The 27,040-nt window shown below is 39.5% G+C and overlaps 1 protein-coding gene and 1 long non-coding RNA gene across 5 annotated transcripts in view; one reads left to right on the forward strand and one right to left on the reverse strand.

Moving 5' to 3' along the window:
* Positions 1-954: 954 nt before the first annotated feature.
* LOC119898670 (butyrophilin-like protein 2) overlaps positions 955-27,040 on the reverse strand; it is a 29,499-nt gene continuing 3,413 nt past the window's right edge. The window contains exons 1-5 of one of the 4 annotated variants that reach the window (XM_038712875.1): positions 11,347-11,672; positions 9,226-9,564; positions 2,871-2,966; positions 2,423-2,527; positions 955-1,961 (exon numbers count right to left, since the gene is read on the reverse strand). In XM_038712875.1, the coding sequence (XP_038568803.1) occupies positions 1,894-1,961; positions 2,423-2,527; positions 2,871-2,966; positions 9,226-9,550 (594 nt within the window). In that variant the 5' untranslated portion in view covers positions 9,551-9,564; positions 11,347-11,672 and the 3' untranslated portion in view covers positions 955-1,893. Of the gene's footprint in view, positions 1,962-2,422; positions 2,528-2,870; positions 2,967-7,749; positions 8,433-8,550; positions 8,665-9,043; positions 9,140-9,225; positions 9,565-11,346; positions 11,673-27,040 lie in introns of those variants that run through there. The other 3 variants (XM_038712857.1, XM_038712849.1, XM_038712866.1) reach the window with 3 other exon arrangements.
* On the forward strand, positions 20,456-21,334 carry LOC119899225. The gene is made up of 3 exons (XR_005443754.1): positions 20,456-20,642; positions 20,728-21,005; positions 21,097-21,334. It is a non-coding gene; the product is annotated as an uncharacterized LOC119899225 (long non-coding RNA).

Here is a 27,040-nt window from a genome sequence, read left to right on the forward strand (position 1 = left end):
GAGATATCTATCTATATATCTAAATATGGACCTGCAGATATAACAAACACATTCACATGTATTAACAGTCATTAAATACATTTAAAGCAGCACACACAGGCTGAAAATACGTGATTTAAATTGAGTTTTTTTGCTTAAATATTTTTAAATTAGCTTAAACGATCTATGTAAGTATTCATGTCTTGTTGACTTGCTCCTCTGTGTTTTAGATTCACCTTCTGGGCTGCATTTTACACAGTTGTTGTGACACAACAATAACTTCTCTAAACATTTACACAGTGTTACCTCACATTCCCACATTTAACACTATCTTTTAAAATGACTTGTCTAAAGAAAATAATATTTAATCATCATCCCCAAATCGATGATCCTCCTCATAAACTGTATTCTGTGTCCTCGGTATGTGTCTAGTTAGTACCACATACCGATAGAGGAGCAGACTACATCTAGAGAGCAGCAGCGTTTAGACTCCACTTTGGAGAGCTCATGAGGACTATTTTAAAGAAGGTAGAGGGCCTGGGTTTAGATGCAGCTTTGTTTTTAACAGACTGTTTTTAAATGTTTGTATGACTTGCCACATCCCTATAAAGGAATACAGCATCACTGTTTGGGCCCTTGGAGGAGTCTTTAATCTATGTGGGCCCCTGCCTGACCCTCAGGACGACAGCGAACCTGGTCTCATCTGCAGGTTTCGCTCAGCTGGAACCTTTAAACTAAAGCACATAGTGGATGCTGCAGGACAGAGGCTTCACGACACGAAGGCAGTGACTTCAGTACAGTGGTTGTTTAAAGCCAGCAGGTATTTTAATTAAATTACAAGGAAGTTTAATTGTCCTGTTTCCCTTTTATATATATATATATATATATATATATGTATATATATATATATATATATATATATATATATATATATATATACATATACACACATACACACATACACTACATACAAGTGATTACACAATATAACAGTTCTCACTTTAAATAAAAGGTCTACATTAAAAATCACACTGAAGGCACAAAAAACATCATCACTGACATCCTCTTCACAAATCTCTGATAAAAATCAGTGCAAGTCTAATATAAAATTATAAAAACATCTTCATACAGAAGTTAATCTGCACTGATTGAGCAGTGTTATAAATGAGCAGGAGACTTTATGGATTTTGTTGTTTGGGTAATCAACAGAGAGATTTACAGCAGTCAGATCAGTTTCTCAGAACCAGCCTGAGATTTAAATCTTCGTACTTTTCATGATTTTAAAGTGATTGAAAGCTCTCATTATGTTGCTGATGTGACCAAGAGCACAACGTTATTAGGAATATTAGAACAGAATAAGAATAATCTAGTAAATAAATATACCCTGTTGCGTCTTTGGCACTGCTCTGGAGCGAGAGGGCTTATACACTCAGCTGGCAGTTTATTACAGCTAAACCTAATACACTCTAATACAACAGTCCTCCTTCATCAAGTTTATAATGTTTAGTTTTTGGCCCAATTGATTAAAAGGCCCATGAGGGACAGTGACAATTGCCACGTGGATCATGATCAGATGCTGTCATCCATTCATTCATACTATGTTGAAAGAGTTGCTGTGCTTTTCTTGATCACTTTTTGTGATCTGTTGTTATTGATACTGTGTCAGCTGCTTTTTGTTGATTTGATATTCAGAGACTGTGGTGGTTTGAGTCTGATTTTGCCTTCAATTGTGTGGCATCCGTTGTGTGTCTGTGTGTATACTAATGTGCTTTTTGGAGCGGGGGGGACACAAGAAATTATTTGCACCAGGACAAATCAGAATAATATTACGCTGCTGTCGTCCTCTCAGACGAGCCGTTTCCTGCAGACCCCTCCAGGTCCTCGTCTGCTGCTCGGTTGTTCAGCATTTCTCCTTCAGATCTGTTCAGACACCGTCTCTGGTTTTTGCTCTTTCCATCCTCCGAGCCTTTTCATGCACTTCTCTGAGAGACAGAAAAGTAGTTTGTGACAATAGTTAAAAGAAGAAGGTGTTTGTTGTTTTTTTACCTGCTGAGGAAATAGGTAAAGAACAAATTCATGTCTCACATTTCAGCCTGAGTAAATGGTTTTAATCTGCATTTGTTTGTAGCCTATTTGCTCTGGTTTTCTTAAAAGCAAAAAGCCACTGAGATGACGGTTACATTTAGTGGTGTTTCATTTACACTAACCTTTTGTCAAACATTGATACTCCCGTAATGGAGTAAACTTACTGTTTTTATGAATGGAGTCTGGTGGCTTTGACAAGAGCGATTTAGTGATTTAGTTTCTAGTTAAACAAAGAGGATCTCCGTTTCTCTGAAGGGATCCTTTCCATAGTGTTGACACTTGTAATAAACAAGCTGTCACTGGCAAAAACAAGCACTTTAAATTCGCCCTAGATTTTAAATGTTGTTTTGTAACTTACGGATTGTTCCGTGCATCTTCAGAAGCAGAACAACGATAACGAGGCAGAGAATGATGAAGACAGAGGAAATGATCCCAGCACGGCCAGCGTTCCTGTTTCCACCACCTGAAAATATATCAGAGAGGATGCTGAGTTTAGAAGAAGGGCAGGTTCAAGGTCGTGCATGTGGCATAACATTATCACAGCAGTGGTTTCATTTTCTCAGGGGCCGAAATGTCCTTCACCTTGATACACTGAAAATTTATTTTATTTGTGGTGCTCACAGTATTAACAAAATTGATTAAAAAAAAATCACATAAAATCAAAACTGTCCAAAACTTGATGTGTTAACTGTGTAAAAATGCTCACATTAAATGTTCAGACCTGCTGCACATTTCCACACAGCAGATCATCTTGCACTCAGAGAGAATAAAGTTGGACAAAGAAAGAAATATTCCAAGACATTTACCACGACCGTCTGGCTCGGTCTCTTCTTCCTCTGGAGGTCCAGTTGTGCTGGAATAATCTCTCTTTGTCTCGTTCTGCTGGTCTTTTCCCACCGTTTCTAATGAGAGAGGTCTAATTTAGGAACAACGTTATATACACTTTGAATTAAATGAACCTGAACAGTATTAAACTCAGCATGCTCACCAACAATGAGGTCAACAACACAGCTGGTCTCAGCTTTGGGACAAAGCCTTTGTAAAGTCCTCTGTCAGACAGCTTCACTGAGGAGATGTGCAGAGTCAGGACTCCTCTGATCAGGTCTTCATGGAGGAGAGTCGTCCTGCCTCGGTATTGATCCGTCTGTGGATCAGGATCGTCCTGTTGATGTCGATAGACGTGGACGATATCCTTGTTGTCAAGTCTCGTCCAGTCCACGGTGAAAGCAGACAGGCTGACCGGAGGATCCAGACGACACTGAAGAGTCACATCATCACCTTCTGCTGCCTTTATCAGCTGAGTCTGGTACATGGCAGGAGGCTCTCCTGAGGAAACAAACATTCTATTTAGACAGTTTGAAAGCCTCTGAAGAACAGCCATCTTTGCAGCATTTAAAATGATCGGGGGTTTAAACTCAGTGATCTCTGCCTCATCAGAACAGCACAGTTTGAGCTTGTGTGTCCACGCTGTTGTGTTATGTTATATTATTTAATTCCAAAGTCGACCTGGACAGGTCACCAGTCCATCGCAGTGTGGCAGGCAGGGCCACACATAAACAAACAACCACTCATGCTCACACCTAAGGACAATTTTAGGGTCACCAATTAATCTAGTCCTTGGATGGTGGGAGTACCTGGAGCACCCACGGGGAGAACATGCAAACTCCACACAGAAAGGGGCAACCGGGGGTTTGAACCCACAAGCTTCTTGCTGTGAGGTGACAGTGCTAACCACTGCACCACCATGCCGCACTATAGAGAATAATATAATATAATAATAGGCTATAACATACAATGTAGTGCGTGTTTGAGACTAATGTTCAGATTTACAGTAGCCTACAGTAACGTGTAAATAACCGGACCATCTTGGACAAACTTTTCTTTTCATTCATTCATATAATAGTTCAAAACTGCTTCTTGTCAAATAAGCCAATAAATACATCTCATATAGCCTATTCATTCAAAATATAAATAAAAATAAATATCAGCCACAAATATAAAATACTAAAAGAAAAGAAAAGAATATCAAATCAGTAAGAAAAGAACAATAAACAGTGACAGTTACTGCAGTAAACAGTAAAATACGACCAGGTTGAATATTACCTTTGACATTTCACTGAGCTGTTTTATCATTATATAACATATCTGATCCATTCCTGGTGCTGACAGCCTGGTTTTCTGAAGAGCGTGTTTTAGTTATGTCTTTACAAATGGTTTGTTTAGTAGGTCATTAGGCTTTTCTTCTTGCTGTAATAACTCTTCACCTTACTGTAGCTTCCCTCCCTCCTTTTCCCTTTTCACTAATATTATTTGATCTATGAATTGCAACAATTTTTTTATCCAGCATCTCTGCTTTCTCCTCATCTCTCACTGCTATTGTTTCTCCATCATTGAAGACAGGGTACCCATATCTCTTTTTATCCCATTCATTCTTTTTATCATCCTGAAACTGTCTCCCGTCCCACTGAGCAACATTTTCTCCAGTATTCTTTCTTTGCACTTTTTATGATTCTTCTGACATTTGCTTGTAACTTTTTATATTCAACAAGATTCTGAAAACAGTGATTCCTTTTGAACACTTTAAAAGCTTTATTACTAAATTTAATCGCTATTTTACATTCTTTTGTCCACCATACTATCTTATTTTTACGCTTTCCTGCCTTCTTCTTTATTGACTTCTCTGCAGTCTCTAGAACAACTTTACAAAATGAAAGATTTAAATGATCAACATCTTTATTTCTGTCAATTTATTCCATTTCTTGATCACTAATATTCCTAAATTTATCCCATTCAGCACTACTGAATGACCATTTCTGAAATCCTACTGTTTCATATTCCTCCAGACTCAATTCTACTAGTATTACAATAGGATAGTGGTCACTTCCTACTGTCTTCTATTTTTTTCAATTCAAAAACTTCAACATACAGACAGACAGTATAAGTACAGAGCGGTGAACTTGCCAGGGAAATAAAAACACAGCAAGGAAAATTTAGGGAATACATAAAAAGAAATAAATACAAACAAAATTAAAGGAGCAGGAAGCTATAAATCTACAAATACATTGTGTAAAGTACACAAATTCACCGTTTTAATACCTTTCTTGTTTTGGGATGAGTTTATTATTCCTATATTTAGATATAGTCTTCTAACTACTTCCCATGTGCAAATGCCAATGAATCTGTTAAATACAACATCCGGTTCCAGCCTCAAAATAAAAGCACTGCTGGACCTCCTCATCTGGTTACCCCAACTAACTTCACATATTAGACTGACATTGTATAGCCTAGAGAATAATATAATATAATATTACAATACTACATACACTGTAGTGCGTCAAGTGTTTCAGACCAATGTTCAGATCTGCTGTGCAGTCACATGTAATAACTGGACTCAAGTAAGAGACAAAGTAGTGGTGATGGAGCAGTGGATAAGGCGCATGCGTTTGGTGTGAGCGTTCAATTCCCCACTGTGACACATCCCCCATTGTGTCCCTGAGCAAGACACTTACCTCCTAGATGCTCTGACATGTAGCAATTGTAAGTCGCTTTGGATAAAAGCGTCAGCTAAATGTAAATGCAATGTAGTTCCGTGTCTTGACAAACTCAGACTGAAACTGTGTAAAACTCGCTCATGTTTAACTTTTTCATTCATGCAATATTTCAGAATGGGATCTCGGCAAATAAACTGACAGATAGGCCTATATCTCATCCAAGATTAAAAATCTGTCATAAACCTAAAACATGGAGCCAACAGAACGCATAATAATATTAAATCAGTAAAGAGAGATCATAAACTTACCCGTGACAGTTACCGCAAAGAGTAAAATAATTAGCAGCTTCAGTATTCCTTCCATTTGGAAGTTTTTACACAGTAAATGCACCAGCTTTCTCTGCAACACCGACCGACTAACCCGCGGCACAGCCCACTTGACAGGAACCACTTCGAAAACGACAGTCAAGCCAGCCTTCGCGCTGTCTGCGATGCGTGTTTTTTCTAGGCATCTAGGCACGATGTTACCGTAATGCCTAGAAAAAACACGCATCGCAAGACAGCGCGAGGGCTGGCTTGACTGTCGTTTTCGAAGTGGAGCCTGGCTTGATTTCGGCGTAGGTCTGTATATTCACTCTCTCTGCGTCTGATCATTGGTCAACAGTTGCAGCAGTCTGATGGCGTAACAGCGTGACTACAAAATAAAAGTCGGCCACACCTGTGAACTGAGAGGTTTTACCATAGGGTTTTACTTGTGACAGTAATGCCGCATTCAGACCAATTAATGAAGTGCGTCTAGAGAGCAGCAGCGTTCAGACTCACTGTGGAGACCTCATGAGGACCAGGGGAGAGCCGCGACGATTGAAACACTTTTCACTATACGTCATTTTGAAATATAACTTTACAAACACAAATCATTTGTTGTTGTCATCAACAACTCTACCCTACTGACTAATCTGTCATGTGATCATGACGATGGCACAAGAAACACAACTCGTCATTGAAAAAAATTGATCGCTTGAGTGAATTTACTTTCCATGATTGAAAACAGCTTCTTTCGTATTACTCCGTGAAAGTGTGACGTATCCACCTGATTTGTCCCGGTTCTGTTAAGCACTGTGGACTGTATGTGCTGATGAGGTAGTTTGGCATATCAGACTTGTATGGGCTCCGAGAAAATCGCTGTGTTTCATTCGTCCTCCTCTATTTTGAGCTTTAACCATATATTCTATATATTAAATGCTGAACTGCAGAAAAACGTATGGTTAATACACAGAAGCTCCCTGCTGTAAATTGACCCTGTCACTTCTGCTACACAACAATAATTTTCACCAACGTCCACCGTTACAGTGAGAATAGGTTGTAGTCGGTTTTGTCCAATAGATGGCGCCATTGGATAAATGATTGTTGGGATTACAAGCAAAGTTGCAGAGAGGCAGTTTGAAGATGTAGCCTACTCAGATCCAAAGTATCAATATCATAATGTAAAAATACTTTAGTTTAAATGCTAAAATAATCCATCAAGAATAAATAAGAAACGTGATAAAGAAAGTGAAGAAAACTGATAAATTACTTGAGAGGGGGGAGCTGTGAAAACATGCAACTGTTTTCACACCCGTTTAAAGCTGGTATCTAAATTCTTACCAACCAGTCAACACATGTGTTTTCATGCTACATCTTTTTTAGTTTGATTTACAGAGGAACCTTTTGAAACACAAAGACAATGACATCGTTTTTATTTTTAGCCCAACTTCTCAGCAAACATAACTTTCATAATTAATACTCTAGGTAAATAGGCTTATTAAATACATAAAATGACATGGCTTAAAGATTACCCTCCTTTTATATTTTTCAAACTTCACTTAACTTTGTGCAATATTTCAAAACAACTTCTGCAGATAAATTCATCTCGTAAAAGAAATGAGGCGTCAGTCAGAAACATATATGAGCGCCTTACAGAATATTAAATCAGTGGCCTAATAAAAAGGACTTAGTAAACAAAAAAGTCAGTAAAACAGTAAAATAATGAGGAGCTTTTACTGATCCAGATGACCCACAAGAGGCTGTGACACACAAGAAATTAAATTTGTATCAAGGTGGAGGCAGAAATCTCAAACAAAACCATCTGAATGATTCGATGTCCTCGAACAAACTGAGAAAATGTTTGGTAATGAGAAAAACAACAGTAGGCTAATGTTGGTGAAAGTAAAAATAGCAATTTAATATCAGTGGACAGTGATAAGAGAAACAGAGCAAGTGCTTTACAGTACAGAGGATACAATAAAATGTAAAGTTCAACATGAGAGAAAAAGATTGTAAAAATACAATAAAAACACATTCAAATACTTAATTTGACCAAAATGACACAAACCAATCAAACTAATGTCAGTTCTCAGAGTTTCCCTGGAAGTTTGTTTCAGAGAACAGGACCAAAGCTAAAACGGAGAGTTGGAATAGTTTAAGGCGTCAGATCACAAGAGCCTGGACCAGAACCTGAGCTGAGTCCTGGGTGAGGAACAGACGTATCCTCCTGATTGTGTGGAGGAGGAAGCTGCAGGAGCAGGTTGGCCCTGCGATGTTGGCAGAGAAGCACAGATGGTCGTCCAGTGTCACATCCAGGTTCCTTGTAGCCCGAGCCGGGGACCCACAGAGTTCTCAACGGGCCCCATGAGGAGGTTTAATGGCTGTTTCCTCAGTAAAAACTTTGGTAAAACTGGTGAGGTCAGTGTGCTTTTTGATCGTTGAGGTGATGAACGGCAGCCATCGTCCTCTCAGACCATGTTTCTCAAACAGCTTCCTGCAGGCCCCTCCAGGTCCTCGTCCGCTGCTTGGGTGTTCACCTTTTTCATTTCAGATCCGTTTGGCGTCGTTAAAATGTCTGTGCACATAAAGCAACATATGTTAAACATTTAAAACCATAGAAAATAAATCAGTATCACTGGTAATCTTCTTTTTTCAGAGTCCTCCTGGACTTCACATGTTGTTTTCTAACTTACGGATCGTTCCGTTCATCCTCAGAAGCAGAACAACAACAACAACAACAACAACGCAGAGAATAACAAAGACAGAGGAAATGATCCCAGCCCGGCCAGCGTTCCTGTTTCCACCACCTGAAAAGATTTAAGAGAAGATGCTGAGTTTAGAAGAAGGGCAGGTTCAAGGTCGTGCTCTGCTCTAACATTGATGCATCAGAATTAACAAGCTAATAATGTCAGACAGACATCAGTCACAGGGGACATTTTACAGCACAACCAGTACTTTTGATACTTTAAGTACATTTTGCTGATGATACTTTTGTGCTTAAACACAGGACTTTTAATTGTAATAGGGTAATTTTCACTGTCATACATTTGCACTTCCACCACTCTGAGTGACGTTTAGAAATGCTCACATTAAATGTTCAGACCTGCTGCACATTTCCACACAGCAGATCATCTTGCACTCAGAGGATAAAGTTGAACAAAGGAAGAAATATTCAAAGACATTTACCACGACCGTCTGGCTCGGTCTCGTCTTCCTCTGGAGGTCCAGTTGTGCTGGAATAATCTCTCTTTGTCTCGTTCTGCTGGTCTTTTCCCACCGTTTCTAATAATAGAGGTCTAATTTAGGAACAACGTTATATACACTTTGAATTAAATGAATCTGAACAGTATTAAACTCAGCATGCTCACCAACAATGAGGTCAACAACACAGCTGGTCTCCAGCTTTGGGACAAAGCCTTTGTAAAGTCCTCTGTCAGACAGCTTCACTGAGGAGATGTGCAGAGTCAGGACTCCTCTGATCAGGTCTTCATGGAGGAGAGTCGTCCTGCCTCTGTATTGATCCGTCTGTGGACCAGGATCGTCCTGTTGATGTCGATAGACGTGGACGATATCCTTGTTCTCAAGTCTCGTCCAGTCCACAGTGAAAGCAGACAGGCTGACCGGAGGATCCAGACGACACTGAAGAGTCACATCATCACCTTCTGCTGCCTTTATCAGCTGAGCCTGGTACATGGCAGGAGGCTCTCCTGAGGAAACAAACATTATATTTAGACAGTTTGAAAGCCTCTGAAGAACAGCCTGGTGTCTGCAAAAGCCACAAACCTACTTGCCCTCATAGTTTAAATGAAGTGGGGATGCCACCAAAGCATTGGTGTAGTTTAGTTTTTCTAGTGAGTATATTGTGATTTTTCCCTCCCAGCCTCATACTCGTCCCAGAGCGACGTCCCATAAGCATCACTACACTCACTAATACATACAGTATGCATGTACATAGAGAGCATTCTGAAGGACTGCTTAGGCTGTGTGTTATCAACACTGCAAAGACTTTAACAGCCGATGAAGGTTACAGGTGGGAAAGGGCGTCACTTTGAGTTGAACAGTGGTGGGGACATTAAAGGGCTCAGATTACAGTTGTGACAAAACACTTAGCATAGAGACGTGACAATCCAGAATATTGGGGTCAAGAGAACAAGACTAGAATATATTTTAATGCTATTTAAAGACATATTCAGTGATGAAAATACATAAAGATTATGAGTATTAAACACTTAATTTCCTGCATTTTGGAGACATTTCTCTGCACCAAATTATGGTGGAAATGTATTCATTTATTCAAAGCGAACACCAAATTCAGGTAGCAGGTGACAATATAATTTAATATAATGCAGTAATCAGTAAATTGTTTTGTTTTTTTAGCTAAAGTAGTTTTTTGGCATAATGCAGATCTGATTTCTCTATATTTACATTGCATTGCATGTTTTCTTATGCCAAAAAAACTTTCTCATAACACTTACATTTGTTATTTAACATTTCTTGTTGCAAGCTATTTTTCAGAACATTTTTAACAAATGCCTCAAATCTCAGTTCTGTGTTTCGCAACACAGACGGGGTGAATTTATGAATGAACGTGTGAAAGTTCTGTCACAAAACGATGTTGTTACGTATCATCCCGCTATTTTAAGCGGGTCTACGGAAATCTTTGACCGTTCTTATAGGCTGCGTATCACGTACACTACACCACTGCATCAATGACCAACCCACAAACTGCTCAACCCACTCCCGGTAGCTGGCCTCCAGGGTGTATGAGAACATTTCCACCTGCTGCTACCAAGTGATCACATAAGCACATATAAACACAGCTGATTTAATGAATATCACGCGTTAATCACATTTGCGACTCATGATGAAATGCTGCATAAAAAACATGACGTTAAAACACACGAGTCCAACTACTCCAATAAGGTTTATTATTTATGTCCGCAAAAATATTTGTAACATGTAACATGTTACAAAAGCCTCTACATGCAGAACTTGCTGAAGAGGTATTGGATTTAATAACAACATGCAGGTTTCCAGGGGTTTCATACCGAACCTTTGCTCAATAGTAAAACCACTGCTGACAGCAGAAACATATTAGTGGAGCTCCCACATATACGGCCTCACCCTGTAACATAATCTAACTAAGACCTTTCCCACAACCGAATAACTTTCCTCCTTCTCTCCTTGTCGGAATCTTTTCAGTCTTCTTCAACACTCTGAAACTCTGCTTCCACTGACAGTGATACACCACCTAACGTTATCGCTCCTTTTAAATTTCTGACCCGAATGGGAAGCAGTTCATAAAGCTATAATCTCCATATTCTTTATTCCTCAGTGCTTTATCTCTATCTTGACCGACTGCACATCTACAAACCAACTTATCACAAGATATTTTAAAACCGTTCAATCTTGTGTAGCTAGTAGGATAATCTCAAAAACAGATAAATAGCCTAATTATTTCAAGTTTTGCATATTTTCAGGTTACTTACCACTGCAGACAGTGAACCTCGGGTGTATCCTTCCGCACTTTCACCATATAGGCTATCTCCTGAATCACATTAACTTTAGGCTCGAACTATTGGTCTAAATTATTGAGTAGCCAACAACATCCTACCAATTTTCCAATCCCTGGTTCTGGTTTGTGTTGACAAACGATGTGTAGAGCTTCAATCCCAACTAACACAACACGGTCCACGCAAGCACTTCCTCGTCTTTGTCGAGCTCGGTCGCCGTTCTGTAGCTGGATCCTCCGCCTCCACTCAGGCCTGAACTCCCGATGACTGAAATCAAAGTTGTCGCCATGGTCGACTTCTTACAATATACAATGTTTAAAGACCAGTCTGTGAACGCGCTCCCGGCTGGATTGACGTCACATAAAAGAGGCGGTGTTAGCAGCAGATGACCAATCACAGACACGAACAAGTCCACTGTCAGAGGAGCGTCATATTTTATGAACGAGGATTAAACTGTAACACTACAGAAATACGACAGTAGCACGCCTGCAGCTGACACATGCAGGGAGACAGAAATGAACAGTAGTCTATAATATTGCGTTGACTTTTATGAGCTGTGGCCTAGCCTGTGAAAATATCAGCCTTATTCTTTCAACTCTGCTGTGTCGGCGTTTCCACATTAAAAGGGTCGTTCCACCTCACTTTAAAAATGAGATTAATTTATTTAACACACTCAAAAGTGTTTCAAACATTGTTCTAAATTAACTTCATAAAGCAATGAAACGAAGCTCCATTCATGCCATGAAATGTGCTCAAATAGCGGCTGAAAGACTGAATCTCAACATTTATGCTGCTGAAAACTCAGGTGGGGAGGAACATGACTACAGTCTCTGTGGTAGGCCTTTGAAAGCTATACTAGCCTAAATAGATAGCCCACGTTCATATTAAAATTTAGTATTTCAATATCCCTACCAAACTGCTCATAATATTCAGCCTCACATAAGAAAAATAAAACCTAGGCCTATTTATTTTAACGGCTGCGTCAGGGTATGTGAAACGAACTGGGAGCAAATATTAAACACATTTCAAAGCAGTCAATAGGCTCAGCCTACTGTAAAAACCTGTAGGCAATATAGCCTAAGGCTTTCAATCAGTCTCTGTAGGATGATATCGGTATAGCCAAGAGTTTCTCCAAATCACCGCTGCAAACATAAAGCAGCTTGTTGGCTGAAAGAGTCTGTGGGATTTTCCGACAGATGGTGATGTCATTTTCCAAGAGAGCTGATTAGTCAGTAGGCGGCCTTTTCATAGAGTTGATCTCTTATCTGGAACATAACCTCCGGAGCAGGTTAGCCCTTCAGCATAAGTTACCATGGTGATCTACGCCAGTAAGAAGTCAACCACCGTCGTGATGCTGAAAACCCAGGATTAACCCGGAGTTACCTGGATAAGCTCAAATCCTACTTCGTGGTACAGACCCCAGACCTGTTAAATTTTAAAAAGTTACAACAAACTTAATGTACTGTTCCTTCATACGTAAAACTGCAGGTTTTTAGGGCAGACAATTGCAGAATGTTAATTAAACCATTGTTTTTTGAAATCATTATTGCGAACATGCAAGTGAAAGTAGGCTGTATAAAAAACAACAATAAAAAAAAACAATGTTAAAAAACATAGGAGAATAAAACAACAGATGACAGATAACACATTGTTCATATCCTAATTGGGTGACGAAGACGTAACCAAACGACCATTGGCTATGGTCCTGAGCCATTTGGAGGAAAAAGGACCGGAACATACCCGTAGGATATTAACAACATATTTTGATACAATCGGGACTGTCAGCTTTGAATCAGTGAGTCAAAGCAACTTCCCGGTCTACTGCTGTGCGGCAGTAGGCTATTTGGTGACTGGAAACTTCAGATCTTTACAGAGAAGCTTCTTCAGTCCACTGCAGTGTTTTTGTTTGTTCTGTAATGTTATCTCTGTATTCACTAATTTTTTAATTAAATATTTTTGTTAATTTTCATTGGACCGAGCCTCTCCTTGATCAAAATCCGTTAGGCTATTTGCAACAGATCCAACTTTATCTGCATGAGCTGCTCCTCTCAGTAGACTATAACTTCAGAGGGAAAAAGTCTACCGCTCAAATAAGCCTAAATAGTAGCCTATATTTAAAAAGCAATGTGGTGCATTAAGTGTTTGAGACCAATGATCAGAAACAGGCTCAAGACAGTCGGACTGAACATAAAATGTCTGGGCTGTAGAGCAACTACAATCATAGATTCCGGTTTTCACAAACGCATTAGACTGAAGCTCACTTCACATCGTTGCAATGCAATGATGCATGCAATATTTCAGGATGAATTCTCGGCAAATAAGCCGATAAACACATCTCATACAAGATTATAGGCCTAATTCTGACATCAGCTCTAAACATGGAGCCTACAGTAAACATAAATAATATTAAATCAGTAAGGAGAGAACAAGAACGTACCTGTGACAGTTACTGCAAACAGTAAAATACTTAGGCCCAGCGATCCAGGAACTTCCATTAGGCTTTATGTTGAGGCGTCTGTTCTCACAGTTACAGTCTATGCTTTCTTTTTCTTCTTTCTATGCCCTTTTATCCTCCCCCCTGGGAGGAGTAGGCTACGATGAGGCCGTGGGACACACTGTGGGAAAACGTGTAAACTCACTTTGCTTGAGTTATTGCGCAATACAAGCAAGAACGCATCGCCTCAAACTGTCAGCAACGTGTTGCTGGTGGCAAGTCTTTCTTCCGAGTGCACAAGTCCGCTCAGGTGTGGCTGCTCAGGTGTGGCGCCAACTGAGCAAGTTCATTCTTCAGAGGACTAGCTACTGTCACCTGTGAATTGTCACATGCAGGAATGTTAAAAAAAAAAACATGCGCATTATGATGTTAAGTGTCAGATAAGTCGGCTTGCTGCAGTTAAATATCTAAGAAAGAGACGTCCTCTGTCCCTGAAGAAACCTCTAGGACGCAAGTTAATTAGTATGATGACCTTGTGGTGAACCTATAAACCAGTTAAATTTAAACAATTGTTGCTTTGTGTTGTTGGCCACAAATAATGACAGAGAAAAGAAAAACAACAAGTAGCCATTAGTACAAAAAGTCATGGCAATTTGGTAACATCACAGTCTACATGCTATAATAGTAGGCTAATGAGACTCCACTATGTGTACACACACGAGCACAATTTTGGCTGTATAGGCTGTTTGTGTCCCCTTCAAAAATTGCTCTTGAAAAATATTATGTTTATTTTACCCCTCTCTCGTTGGATGAAATTCACGCGCATGGCCGAAAATCAGATTATTTACTGCTTAATTAACATTTGATCAGCTCTCCCTATTTATACAGTTTGATATAACGTGCGTAAGGTCGAATTCAGCCGACAAAACGTAGCAACACGCTGAACGCCCTGTTTGTACGAGAGCGCACTGCAATGCATTTCCTTTTCACTATGGCATAACTCCTTTTAAGTGAAACGTCTGATAATAGTTGATACCGCTGTGTTTACATACTAGTCGCAGCTGATTGGGTACCCCCTCTCAATTTGTTCAGATTAGAGTTTCAGCTTCTGGTTGAGCACACATGAAAACATAAAATAAAGTTGTCTCCACTCACCAGAAATGAAAACAAAGTAAAATATTTCAATCTAATCAACGTAACATGGTTATGCTAATACAACAGCACATTAGCATACTGGAAACTGGGAGGGAGTGGTGAAAAAGGTGGAGGGGAGGTTAACTAAATGGAGATGTTGCTGCCATAAAATATAGACTATTTTAAATAAAGACTAGACTTTGGATGTCTCCCTTTTTCAATTGCAGGGTCACTGAGTCTGTACTTGGTAAGAAGCTGCCTCTGCTTGGTATCTCTGACAGTCATTTCATAATCTCTGTTTATGGCCAGATAACAATCTTGTGTTGGTTTTTTGTCTCTTCCTCCCAATGTTCCAAAATAAGTGGAAGTAAAATAATTTGTAATTTGTAAAGCAAGGTTTGAGAAAGGTGTGGCATGTTGCAGAATGTTTCTCCCACGCTCTCTCTGTCTCTCTCTCTCTCGCGCGCACACACACACACACACACACTCTCAAATCAATTGTCACGTTTAAGTTTAAACATGTTACCAAAGCAGAAAGTAATATCACTCTCTTTCTCTCCAGCTCCACACACACTACATTTCCCTGAAGCTGTATTAAATGGCATTGAAAGTAACTCAAGCGTAGAGTAAAGCATTAAAATTCAGAGACAGCAATATTGTAATATTACTGATACACTCTCAAATGACTAACTATAATGTATTACATTTTGGATGTAACTTGTCAAACACTGCCGGGGTCTTTACAAGTGTTCCTTCCATGATCACGTCAATCAGTCGTAAAAGCAGAGTGTCGGTGATCACAAATAGATTGAGGGGAGGTTAACCAAGTGGAGATGTTGTTGCCAAAAATATTTGAGTTTTAACCATCAATAGTGACCTCTATCTTCTGGCATAAGTCATGTTGGCTTCTGTCATGTTTGGAAGCCCCCACCGGATTGTGACAAAAAGTACCGTCTATTCTGTTGATTTGTTTTTGGGACGACCTGCACTGGGTACCACAGACCTACAGAAAGAGTCTGTCTACAGAGCAGCAGCGGTTAGACTCATGAGGACTGTTTTAAAGTTTCACCCACGATTCTGGAGCATTAAATGCTGAACTTCAGACAAACATTCAAGGTTAATTCACAACAGTCCCCTGCTGTACATTTACATTAGTGTCCCTGTTGCACCACTAGGTGGTGCTCTTTACCAAGGCTATGTTTCAAGAGAAGAGCAGGCGATGTGAATTGTATAGCTACAAAAGGTCATATTGCTGCAGCCGACTAGTGTTCTGAAATATTATTGGTGTTTGTTTATCATTTGTAAAGGTTTAGTCCTTTGATTGTTGTTAACTGAGTATTGACTCACCTACTTTGTTCTGTTATGAATAGGAAACACATGCAGGCCACATAATGGGGAATATTCTGTGTCCTAAACTGTATTATTTATTTCTGTAGTATTTCTGCAGAACAAACAGAAATTCACCAATCTGATCTAAAGTCTGTTTAAGTGTCCCGTGTTCTGCTGTGAACACTTGGGTCCTGTCAACTGCATTCTGACAGATGTACCAGAGTGAATGATCAACACAAGAGTCAGCCAGTGTAGTGCTCCATTTTAAAGGGGGGAAAGTCTGCCGCTCAAACGCTTCTTAGCTTGTGCTAACAACAACTTCCTACGATGGAAAACTCGGGCAAAGTGGAGCTCCTTAGGCAGGAAGATAAGGACGTGGTAGCTATTAACGAAAAATGTAACATAAGAGAGATTCACTGCTACGCTTGTCAAGCCTAAAATGATGAAGAATGCGCTTCTTCTCAGAACACGCCAGTGAAACGACCAACTAAAAAGACTAAAGGTAACCAAAAAGAAAACACACTCCTGCAAGGCGTTGACGTTAAACGAGAAGCCAACACTCACTGAGCTACAAAACACCATAATTACAGCCGTCTTTGGGAAGATAAACGAAAGAGCTGACCAAACTGATAAGGCTGTCCACTAGGCTACAATATAGTTCAGACAGACGGTCTTAAAAAGTCGCTGGACTTTTGCCATAAGGAAATAGTGGATTTGAAAAAAACAGAACATTGCTCTCAGAGACAAATGTGAGCAACTCCAGAAAAAAAGTCACAGAGATGGAACTTAAAGTCAATGAAGTCGATCGTTACAGCCGACGTTATAACTACCGCCTTCACGGCGTTCCTGAAAAAGAAGAAGATAACATCACGAGTCCAAGACATCTGTCGGGCCGTGCTACCTGTCTCCGAGTCCGAGAAGATAGTAACTGCAATAGATGTGGTCCATAGAATCGGCAGACCCAAAGATGGAGGATCCAACCAGTCGGTGCGACCAGTAATTATCAGGTTCCTGTCACCAGAGATGTGTTGTGGAGAGGATCTAAGAACAACAACTACCTGAAGAACAACCGACTCCACTTCAAGGAGGACCTGACTTCAGATGACAGAAACACTCGCGGTCGTTTATGGCCAGCTGTGGAGGCAGCAAGAAAGAGAGGAGAAAAGGCATTCTTCGTGGGAAATAAGGCATTCATAAACGGGAAGGAAATTAAAATGGACTGAAAGAAAACCACTCAAAGATACTAAGCAAAGTGGATAAATATTAATGTGCTCTGGGTAAGGTGTATCATTATAAAATTTATGCCTCCAATAACTTAATAATAATAATAATAATAATAACTTTAATAAGAACTACTGAAAATTTAATAAAACACTATTAGAAAATAAGGATTTTAAAAATGAAGCCCAAAAATAATTGACAAATATTGGAGCGAAGCAAATTTATTGAACGAGTTAGGAAAATGCTGGGAATAAATGAAATACATTCATTCAGTCATTTGGGAAACGGTTTGCTAAAGCAAATAAAGAAAGATCTCCGGATAATTACAAATATGATAAGATTATTAGAGAAAGTACATTTATCAGCAGTTACCCACCCAAAACCCTACGCAGAGTCGCAGTCTAACACACTTCTCTGCCCTTCTTTTTCAGTAGTTACCCACCCACATCCATTGGCTTCTCTCAGAGTGTTCATGAACCGACTCACTGTTTTAACCACACCCTCGACCTTTTTCTGGTATTGAAATTTAATAGTGTTCTCACAGAATCCCTCTTTATCTGACCGCTGTTTGATAACTTTTGAGTTTGTATTGCTGAACTAAACACCATTGGGCAAAATTTTTTATACAAGATGTCTGTCTGATAGTGCCATAGCTAAATTTAAGGATGCGATTCCATCAGCTCTAAATACATTATCTAGTCACAAAGTAACAGAGGACTCCTATGCAAATTTCAGTCCCTCCCAAATCGATCATCTTGTTGATAGTGCTGCAGGCTCGCTGCGAATGACACTCGACTCTGTAGCCCCTCTAAAAAAGAAAATACTAAAACAAAGACGGTTAGCTCCATGGTATAATACTGAAACTCGCAAATTAAAGCAAATATCACGGAAACTTGAGAGGAATTGGCGTTCCACCAAAGTGGAAAATTCTCGTTTAATTTGGCAAGATAGTCTTAAAACTTATAGGAAGGCCCTCCGTAATGCCAGAGCAGCGTACTACTCGTCATTAATAGAGGAAAATAGGAACAACCCCAGGTTTCTTTTCAGCACTGTAGCCAGGCTGACAGAGAGTCACAGCTCTATTGAGCCAAGTATTCCCATAGCTCTCAGTAGTTACGACTTCATGAGCTTCTTTAATGATAAAATTCTAGCTATTAGAGACAAAATTCACCAAGACCTGCCCTCAACTGGCACCGACTTATCTCTTAACTCAGGAACCTTAGAAACAGCTGTAGAACCAGATACATGTTTAGACTGTTTTGCTTCCCTCAATCTTTACCAACTAACTTCAATAATTTCTTCATCTAAACCATCAACCTGCCTCTTAGATCCCATCCCGACTAGGCTGCTTAAAGATGTTTTACCCTTAGTCAGCACCTCTATACTAGATATGATCAATCTATCTCTATCAACAGGCTATGTACCACAGTACTTTAAAGTAGCTGTAATTAAACCTCTTCTGAAAAAGCCCAAACTTGATCTGGATGTTTTAGCCAACTATAGACCTATATCTAACCTTCCATTTCTCTCTAAGGTCCTGGAGAAAGCAGTTGCTAAACAGCTGTGTGACTTTCTACAGAGCAATAGTTTATTTGAGGATTTTCAGTCAGGATTTAGAGCTCATCATAGCACAGAGACAGCACTGGTGAAAATTACTAATGACCTCCTTATTGCATCAGACAAAGGACTTGTCTCTGTACTGGTTTTATCGATCAAACCAGATGAAACTCATCAGTTAGCTAAACTTCAAATGTGCCTTCAGGATGTTAAAACCTGGATGACCTGTAATTTTCTCATGTTAAACTCAGATAAAACTGAAGTTATTGCTCTGGGGCCTAAGCACCTCCGTGACGCATTATCTAAAGATATAGTTTCCCTGGATGGCATCGCCTTGGCCTCCAGCACCACTGTGACGAATCTTGGAGTTATCTTTGATCAGGACATGTCATTTAAGTCTCACATTAAGCAAATTTCAAGGACCGCCTTTTTTCACCTACGTAATATTGTGAAAATCAGGAACATCCTGTCTAAAAATGATGCAGAAAAACTAGTCCATGCATTTGTTACTTCTAGGCTGGATTATTGCAATTCCTTATTATCAGGCTGCTCGAAAAAGTCCGTTCGACTCTTCAGCTGATCCAGAATGATGCAGCACGTGTTCTGACAGGAACCAGGAAAAGAGATCACATTTCTCCTGTTTTAGCTTCTTTGCATTGGCTTCCAGTAAAATCCAGAATAGAATTTAAAATCATTCTTCTTACCTACAAAGCTCTTAATGGTCAGGCACCATCTTATCTTAAAGAGCTCATAGTACCTTACTACCCCACCAGAGCACTGCGCTCCCAGAATGCAGGGTTACTTGTGGTTCCTAGAGTCTCCAAAAGTAGACTAGGAGCCAGAGCGTTCAGCTAACAAGCTCCTCTCCTGTGGAACCAGGTTCCAGTTTGGGTTCAGGAGGCAGACACCATCTCCACATTTACAGTTTTTTCTGAATGCTTAAGCGCTAATCGTGATTCTTGTAGCACAATTTCTAAAACTATTAATACGTATAGCAAAACCACTCACTGAGTTTGCAAAACTAAAAGCACAAACACTGCTTTGCACTCAGTTTGCAATTTTGTAACACACACTTTGCAAAACTGTAGGCACAACTCACTGCTTACACTCAATTAACAAATTTCCAACACACTCCTAGCAAAATTATACTCATGTATGGCTATTATTAACACTATTTTGCCAACTGTCTGGCACACTTTCACATGTGAAAACTGTTTTAGATAATTAGTTCACTTTGCAATCAGCCTAAGCACTATAAATAAGCCACAGGTAAGCTGTCTGTGTGGAGTACAATGGAACGAGTAGTAAGAGTGAGAAGAGTGAGAATCAGAGGACGTGGAGGTGAAGAAGTTGGAGGAAGAGGACGTGGAGGTGAAGAAGCGAGAGGGTTAGAGGAAGTTAGAGGAAGAGGACGAGGAGGGGAAAGAGGAAGGGTAAGAAGAGTAAGAAATAGAATAACTGATGACATCAGAGCTACAATAGTGGACCATGTCATCAACCATGGGATGACCCTGAGGGAAGCTGGCCAACGAGTTCAGCCTAATTTGAGCCGCTACACTGTGGCAAGCATCATTAGGACATTTCGAAATGAGAATCGGTAAGTACTTTGTAGCACTGCCATACTCTAATGAGAAACACAACAGTACCATACATGCAAAAATACTGAAATTGTTACTTTACAGAATTGCTAGATGTCCACATGTTGGGGGCAGAGGAAGAATGTTCACTCCAGAGCAAGAGACCCATATAGTGAACATGGTGATTGCCAATAATGCAATAAGACTGCACGAAATACAGCAGCACATAATTGATAATGACACCATCTTTCAACTATACACAGTGTAAGCATTTCTGCACTAAGTCGTGTACTTGCGCGCCACAGAATAAGAATGAAGCAAATTTAGTTCCTTTCGAGAGAAACACAGAACGTGTAAAGCAGCTGCGATATGACTATGTGCAGGTAAGCTATAGTGTCATTGGTTCTGAATTTGGAAGTGCATACTGTAGTGCTACGCATGGGCCTGATATGTCATCATATGGGACAATGTTAGTTTCCATAGGGCTGCTTTGGTCCGCAACTGGTTTACAGACCACCCATTCTTCATGGCACTCAACCTCCCTCCATACTCTCCATTCTTAAATCCCATCGAGGAGTTCTTCTCTGCCTGGCGCTGGAAAGTGTACGACCGTCATCCTCATCAACAGGTAGCCCTTTTACAGGCAATGGAGGAGGCATGTGGAGATACTGACCAGGCATCATGTCAGGCCTGGATACGGCATTCAAGGAGATATTTTCCCCAGTGCCTTGGACTGGAGGATATCACATGCGATGTGGACGAAATTTTGTGGCCGGACCCAGAAAGACGACATGATGTAGGCTGATTGTTTTTTTTTGTTTTGTTTTTGTGAAATTACTATTTTGTGTTCTGACTTTGTCTTGGTTTTGATGAGTGTGAATAAACACCAATACTTGAAGTTTGGATCCTTGTATGTTTACATGACACTATGACAAAAGTATGACCTCAAATTGACATCTGTACACAGAGAAACCAAAAGCCAGATGTTTTGTATTCATACCATCAGTGTGTAGTTGGCACATTGTGTGCTTAGTAGATGATGGCTTGTGTTTACTGTTTGATACGAAAACACCATTTTTACGAAGGTGTGAAGTTAATCAAGCTGTGTTCGCTTTTGCAAGAGAACTACAATGTTTTGATAATTGGGTGAAAGGTTTTCTATTTGTGTGTAGAGTTTTGCAAAAATAGCCAATAGTTACAAAAAATGTGCTTAAGCAATCAGAAAAAACTGCAAGAGTAGGCTTAAGACTTTCCTCTTTGATAAAGCTTATAGTTAGGGCTGGCTCAGGTGAGTCCTGAACCATCCCTTAGTTATGCTGCTATAGGCCTAGACTGCCGGGGGATTTCCCATGATGCACTGAGCTCCCCTCTCCTCTACTTCCTCTCCCTCTGTATGCAACCTTATCCCATTATTGCATGTTACTAACACAACTTCTCCCCTTTCTGGTAGTCTTGTGCTTTCTCTCCTCTCTCCTATCACTTCCTGCAGGTTTTCTGGCTCTGGAGCTGTGGAGTCTGGATCTGTGGTTGCGGGTCACCTGCTGCCCCTGTGTTCCTGCTCGACACCCTCTGCTGCAAATATTGTTACTAGTCTTATTGTTATTATTGTTATTATAATCATTAACATTATGATTGTTACATTAACACTACCATAAATATCTGTACCATTTTTCATTTAGTTTATAGCAACATCACCTTTACTGTCTGTACCTCTGTGTGTATATTGTGTAGGCTGCCTCCCTCCCCTCTCTCTCTCTCTCTCTTGCTCTCAATTCAATTCAATTCAAATTAGCTTTATTGGCATGAATGTAATAACAACATTGCCAAAGCATCATATATACACAACAAGCACTCTCTCCCTCTCTCTCTCTCTCTCTCTCCTTCACCCCAACCGGTCGAGGCAGATGGCCGCCCACCCTGAGCCATGGTTCTGCTCGAGGTTTCTGCCTCTGAAAAGGACGTTTTCCTTGCCTCTGTCTCCTAGTGCTGCTCTTGGTGGGAACTGTTGGGCTTCTGTAAATAGCATCATAGAGTACGGTCTAGACCTGCTCTTTTATGAAAAGTGCTGTGAGATAACTGTTGTGCTGATTTGGTGCTATATAAATAGAATAGAATTGAATTGAATTGAACTGAATTGAAGAACTGCAAGAACTGTCATCTCTACAACTTGAATTGAACACAAAATATGAAGAAAAGGCCAGAGGTGCCTTTGTCAGATCCAGAAGAAAGTCGCTAGAACAAGTTGAAAAATGCACAAAATACTTTTTTACAATGATCACTTTGTAAATTTGAATCAATAACATAGAATGTGAAGATGAAAGAACAATTTTGCACTATGTAGCCAATTTCTATCAGACGTTATATGCTACCGATTCTGAAAATGAAGGCAATATAGATATGTTTCTTAAAGACATAGAAAAAAGCATTAAGGGTATTGATGGCAGTTTTAAATCAGTCTGTGACCAGAAAATTAGTTTAACAGAGATACAAAAATGTATTGACTCTCTTAAAGAAAATAAATCTTCTTGTAATGATGGGTTGATAAATTTTATAAATTCTTTATTAAGAGCGTAGCCCCATTTTTAGTGTCTGTATTTGAAGAAGCCATAGATAAAGGAGAGCTACCACCTACCCTGTGTCAAGGTCTTATGAAATTGATCTCCAAACCAAAAAAAGAAAATAAATATTGAGAATTGAAGGCCAATTCCTCTATTAAATAATGATGCCAGAATATTTGCTTTGATCTTTGCAAAAAGATTAAAATCAGGATTGGATAATCTAATTGATGAAGAACAATCTGGATTCATGCCTGGAAGGAATATATGCAACAACATACAGTTAATTCTGGACATGATTGATTATAATGAATATATAGTGGACAATAGTTTTATTTTGTTTGTTGACTTTTATAAAGCATTTGACACAATAAGCCATCAATTTATGTTTAAAGTCAGTGAATGCTTTGGATTTGGAAACCAATTTTTAAGTGCTGCCAAAACACTTTATAAAGGGTGCAACAGCTCAGTTAAGTTAGCACATGGCACGACCCCTAGATTTGCTATTGGTCGTGGGATAAGACCTAGGTGTAGTTATAGATAGGTATGAGAAACTCCGTAGTAATCAAAACTTCAACCCTGTAATTGAACAAATAAAGAGAAGGTTCAACATGTTGATCAGAGATCTTTCATTGAACGGTAGAGTTCTAAAGCTGAGGGAATATCCAGATCTGTCTGTCTCCTTATCATTGGAAATGCCTAGTGTAATATACAAAAAATTAGATACAATCTTATTTAATTTCATATGGAGGAATAAATGTCATTATTTAAAGAAAGATATCTTATGTAACACAAAAAGACATGGAGGGCTGGAGGTCTTAAGTTTTAAAACTTTAAACAATACATTCAAAATTAAATGGCTAATGAAGTTAATTACAGAATAAGATAATATTTGGAACACCTTCCCTAAAAATATATTTCATTTAATGGGTGGAATTGAATTTGTATTAAAATGTGACTATAAAATTGATACATTTCCTGTAAAGTTATCAAATTTTCATAAACAAGCTCTGCTGGCTTGGAAGTTAATTTACAAGCATAATTTTTCACCAACTAATTACTACATTTGGAACAACAAGAATATTCAACATAAATATAAATCACTATATTATGAAACATGGGTTGCCAATGGTGTTGTATTAGTTAAACAGCTTGTCAATGCTAATGGGCAGTTACTAACTTATGAGGAATTCCTTCTGAATTCAGTTTACCAGTTATGCCAAAAGAATTTGCAGTGGTTTTTGATGCTGTGCCAAGGAGTGTGCTGTAACTTCTTAGAGGTTCGGCTATTGAGGTCTCAATGATCCAACCAATTAATAGTAGTATATTCCTTGGAGAAATTTACATTACTAAACATAAATGTTCAAATAAATATATCAGGAACTGCATACAATGTATAATTCTTCTGGACTTCACTTTATGGAGAAATTAATTGGCAGAAAATGTGGCTTATTGTAGACAAATTCTGTCTTAGCAACAGTAAAAGAGGTTTCCTTTAAGATATTACATCGTATATATCTGGTAAAAAAAGATGTTTGAGAGATTTAGATTGAGTATTCTTGCACTTTCTGTCAATTCCATGAAGAATCAATTTGTCTATGTATATACTGTAGAATGTTTTGGTGGGATGTTGAACTTTATATGAAAAGGAAAACTGGACAAACGTTTCAACTTCAGGAAAATGACATTCTCCATATGTTTTGAAAGAAACGAGAAGGAAAAAGAAGTAATTTATTTGTACAGTTGGTAATAGTATTGGGGAAATCCACATCCACAAGAAAAAATTGTCTGACTCCAAACCACACTTTGGACACTTTCTCTAAGAACTGCATCAGTATAGCACCACAATTAAAAACGTTAAGAACAAGAAGGCAATCCAAACTAACTGTGTGTTTGACAAAGTTCTTTTGGACAGATGATATATTACTTTGACTTTTATTTATGTTTTATTACGCTATGTCCTTCCTGTGTTATTATTTATGTATGTTCTCTTCTTATACAGCAGCCTCCGACTGTTTTGTGTTTTAAATTTCAATAAAAAAGGTTTTTGGGACAACCTGCACTGGGTACCACAGACCTACAGAGAGAGGGAGGAGGCTTAGTGCGTCTAGAGAGCAGCAGCGTTCAGACTCCACTGTGGAGACCTCATGAGGACTATTTAAAGATTTCACCCACGATTCTATATATTAAATGCTGAACTGCAGACAAACGTACATATTAATTACACAGAAGCCCCCTGCTGTAAATTGACCCTGTCACTTCTGCTACACAACAATTATTTACACAAACGTCCACCATCATAGTGAGAATTGGTTGTAGTCGGTTTTGTCCAATAGATGGCGCCATTTGTTCAATGATTGTTGGGATTACAAGCAAAGTTGGAGAGGCAGTTTGAAGATGTAGCCTACTCCGTACAGGATCGCAGGGGGGCTGGAGCCAATCCCAGCTGCCATTGGGCGAAAGGCAGCCTTTAAGGAGTTTCTGTTTAAGAAAGCTAATATGGAATTTCTTACCAACCATTCAACACATGCCTGTTTTGTGATTGTGAGGAGGAAACTATTGCACATAGTTTGATTTACAGAGGAAACAAAGACATCGTACTAACAAAGATTTACTTTTTTTTATCCCAACTTCTCAGCAAACATAACTTTCATAATTAAGTTGATCAATACCCTATAGGCCTATTAAAACCATAAAAATATATGACTTAAAGATTACCCTCCTTTTATATTCTTCACACTTCACTTAATTCACGTAACCCCTCCAGGTCCTCCTCTGCTGCTTGGGTGTTCACCTTTTTCATTTCAGATCCGTTTGGCGTCGTTAAAATGTCTGTGCACATAAAGCAACATATGTTAAACATTTAAAACCATAGAAAATAAATCAGTATCACTGGTATCTTCCTTTTTCAGAGTCCTCCTGGACTTCACATGTTGTTTTCTAACTTACGGATCGTTCCGTTCATCCTCAGAAGCACAACAACAACAACAACGCAGAGAATAACAAAGACAGAGGAAATGATCCCAGCCCACAGTTCTTTCCATCTTTTAGTGACTGCTGTTTAATCTCATAGTTGTTTTCAAAAGTTTTGGTAGCCAACGCTACTGTACTTTAGCCTAGCAGCTAGCAATGGCTTCTCCTTCTCCCTCTCCTACTTTCTCCTGCTTGGCGTGTCAGATGTTCAGTTACTCCTCTGCCTCCTTTAGCAGTAGTGGTACGTGTAACAAGTGTAGTTTATTTGTAGACATGGAGGCGAGGCTCAGTGATTTAGAAGTCCAGCTCCGCACCTTGGTATATAAGTTTTTAGCTACTGTAGCTAGTCAGTCCCCGGTAGTCGGTGCGGAACAGCCTGAGATAGCCTGTGGTTACACCAATCGGAGGTCACTAAGATTAATGTTGAGTCGCTGTGTACATATGCAAAAACAATGTCGGACACCGTAGTTTTCTCTGGACCCCTGCCAAATCTGACCAGTGATGACATGTATGTCGTTATTCTGCCGCAAGAAGGTGGGTTCTCTCTGGGTGCTCCGGCTTCCTCCCACCATCCAAAGACATGCAGGCTACGTTAATTGGTGTCTCTAAAAATTGTCCTTAGGTGTGAGTGGTTGTTCATCTATGTGTGGCCCTGCGATGGACTGGCGACCTGTCCAGGGTGTACCCAGCCTTTCGCCCGATGTCAGCTGGGATTTGCTCTAGGATGTTGAGAGTGACAGCTTCAGTACTGTGTTTATTTTTTTTTAGATTCCATTGGCTTCTCTCAGAGTGTTCATGAACTGACTCACTGTTTTAACCACACCCTCGACCTGTTTCTGGTATTGAAATTTAATAGTGTTCTCACAGAATTCCTCTTTATCTGACCGCTG

The sequence above is a fragment of the Micropterus salmoides genome, unplaced genomic scaffold (assembly GCF_014851395.1).
Source record: "Micropterus salmoides isolate LMB-PRFRI ecotype aquatic unplaced genomic scaffold, ASM1485139v1 Ms_hic_scaffold_1, whole genome shotgun sequence".
NCBI classification, from domain to species: domain Eukaryota; kingdom Metazoa; phylum Chordata; class Actinopteri; order Centrarchiformes; family Centrarchidae; genus Micropterus; species Micropterus salmoides.